The sequence below is a fragment of the Sprattus sprattus genome, assembly GCF_963457725.1.
Source record: "Sprattus sprattus genome assembly, chromosome: 17".
Classification (NCBI taxonomy): domain Eukaryota; kingdom Metazoa; phylum Chordata; class Actinopteri; order Clupeiformes; family Clupeidae; genus Sprattus; species Sprattus sprattus.
In genome coordinates, this window is record NC_137915.1 from 1944593 (window position 1) to 1947092 (window position 2500).

A 2500-nucleotide genomic window follows, 5' to 3' on the forward strand; every position below is an offset into this window, starting at 1 on the left:
GAGTTTGAGAGAAGCATCTTAAGATGATGAGTTCAGGGGTTTGGGCATCTTAAGATGATGTGTCCAGGGTTTGGGCCTATTTACGGAGAGAAGCACTTTAAGATGATGTGTTCAGCGGTTTGGGCATCTTAAGATGATGTGTCCAGGGTTTTGGGTCTATGGAGAGAAGCATGATTAGTAGTACCCAGAGCCCCTGGGATGCGAAGGGGAACAACACTCCACATTTGGAGCGGAGTGGGTTTAGCCTAAATGAATATTTATATGAACTGGGAAGAATCTTCTCTTCTCTGACTGCTGACAGGAACATAAGGGTCCGCGTCTAATGATGTTTTAAAGCCGTTTTGAGGATCGCTTTTCTTCCTCTAGGGCCTGTTGCCTAGCGACTACACGGCTGCCTGTTGTCCCCTGCAGCAGCTGATCAGGAACGTGTGTGTGTGTGTGTGTGTGTGTGTGTGTGTGTGTGTGTGTGTGTGTGTGTGTGTGTGTGTGTGTTCTGGCGCTCTCTTTCAGAATCATGTGTGAATGAAGCTCCTTCTCTGTGTGGAGTTTGCATGTTCTCCCCGTGCCTGCGTGGGTTTACTCAGGGTACTCGGGTTTCCCCCACCATCATAAAGACATGCATCTCATCGTATGAATATGAATGAATGTTGGTGGTGGTCGGAGGGGCCGTAGGCGCTGATTGGTTGCCACACTTCTGCCAGTCTGCCCCTGGGCAGCTGTGACTACTGATGTAGCTTACCACCGGTATGACTGTTTGAATGACTACTGGACTCTGTAAAGCGACTTTGACTACTTAAAGAAGCGCTATATTAGATTGATGATGATGATGATGATGAACGCGTCGCTCTGGTGCTCTCTTTCAGAAACATGTTTGAATGAGCGCTTCTCTCTGGCTATATAAGATTGAAGATGAAGATGATGATGATGATGATGATGATGAATGCTCTGCTCTGGCGCTGTCTTTCAGGACTCTGTGCGTCTGTTGGCGGTGGAGGCGTGTGTGTGTGTGTGTGTGTGTGTGATGATGATGATGAAGGCTCTGGTCTCTCTTTCAGGACTCTGTGCGTCTGCTGGCGGTGGAGGCGTGTGTGTGTGTGTGTGATGATGATGATGAAGGCTCTGGTCTCTCTCTCAGGACTCTGTGCGTCTGCTGGCGGTGGAGGCGTGTGTGTCCATCGCCACGCTGCTGCCCCAGGAGGATCTGGAGGCGCTGGTGATGCCAACGCTGCGCCAGGCGGCCGAGGACAAGTCCTGGAGGGTGCGCTACATGGTGGCCGACAAGTTCTCAGAGGTGGGTCTCTCTCTCTCTCTCGCTCTCACTCTCAGTCTCACTCTCACTCTCACTCTCACTCTCACTCTCACTCTCACTCTCACTCTCACTCTCACTCTCACTCTCACTCTCACTCTCACTCTCTCTCACTCTCTCTCTCTGAGGATTAATCAGCAGGTGATTAGGGTCCCAGGCTCTGTCTGTCTCTTTCTCTCTGTCTGTCTGTCTGTCTGTCTGTCTGTCTGTCTGTCTGTCTGTCTGTCTGTCTGTCTGTCTGTCTGTCTGTCTGTCTCTTTCTCTCTGTCTGTCTGTCTGTCTCTCTCATTCTGAAGCACCTGGGCCAGTAATTTAAAGCTATCATTCAGCATTTCTCCTCCAGTGACTCTAGGAATGCTGGGTAATAGTTGAGGAATGTTGGACAATAGTCGAGGAATGTTGGGTGATTGTTTTGTTTCTGCTTTTTTCCAGTTGCAAACGGCCGTCGGGCCTGAGATCACCAAGAACGACCTGGTCCCCGCCTTCCAGAACCTTCTGAAGGACTGCGAGGCTGAGGTCCGAGCAGCTGCCGCCAATAAGGTCAAAGGTGAGAACTGCTGTTCCATTAGGGTGTGTGTGTGTGTGTGTTTTGTTGTGTGTGTGTTTTGTTGTAAGTGTGTGTGTTGCTCGTGTGTGTGTGTGTGTGTGTATGTGTGTGTGTGTTTTGTTGTAAGTGTGTGTGTGTGTGTGTGTGTGTGTTGATCGTGTGTGTTTTCTGTCCACAGAGTTCTGTGAGAATCTGCCAGAGGATGGCAGGGAGACGATCATCATGACTCACCTCCTGCCCTGTGTGAAGGTACTACACCTATGTGTGTGTGATCCAGTGATGTGTGCAAGGCGTGTGTGTGATCCAGCTGCTGTGTGCAAGGTGTGTGTGTGTGTGTGATCGTGCTCCTCTCTCGTGCCCCAGCGTGAGGTGTGTGTGTGTGTGTGTGTGGAGTGTCAGTGTCCCCGGAGCCCTTAGCCAGCAGGGGGCACTGTTGCTCCTGTGAGATTCCTCCCCTGAGGCTGCTGGGCGGTAGAGGTGTGTGGTAGAGGGGGGTTGTGTGTGTGTGTGTGTGTGGGACAGTGTGGGACAGTGTGGGTGTGTGTGGTGGCACAGACCACCATCCCTGGCAGTGTGTGTTTGCCAGTCGTGTGGTAAGAGTGCCGTCTGTACGCCAGCCCCATTAGCATTAGCGCCTCTCCTCTCTG

General features: G+C 51.4%; 1 protein-coding gene across 1 annotated transcript in view; it reads left to right on the forward strand.

Moving 5' to 3' along the window:
* Positions 1 to 2500, forward strand: part of ppp2r1bb (protein phosphatase 2, regulatory subunit A, beta b) — an 18211-nt gene that overhangs the window by 6395 nt on the left and 9316 nt on the right. Inside the window, exons 7-9 of the mRNA XM_080854946.1 lie at positions 1136 to 1291; positions 1739 to 1853; positions 2032 to 2102. Coding sequence (XP_080711072.1) covers positions 1136 to 1291; positions 1739 to 1853; positions 2032 to 2102 — 342 coding nt within the window. The remainder of the gene's footprint in view (positions 1 to 1135; positions 1292 to 1738; positions 1854 to 2031; positions 2103 to 2500) is intronic.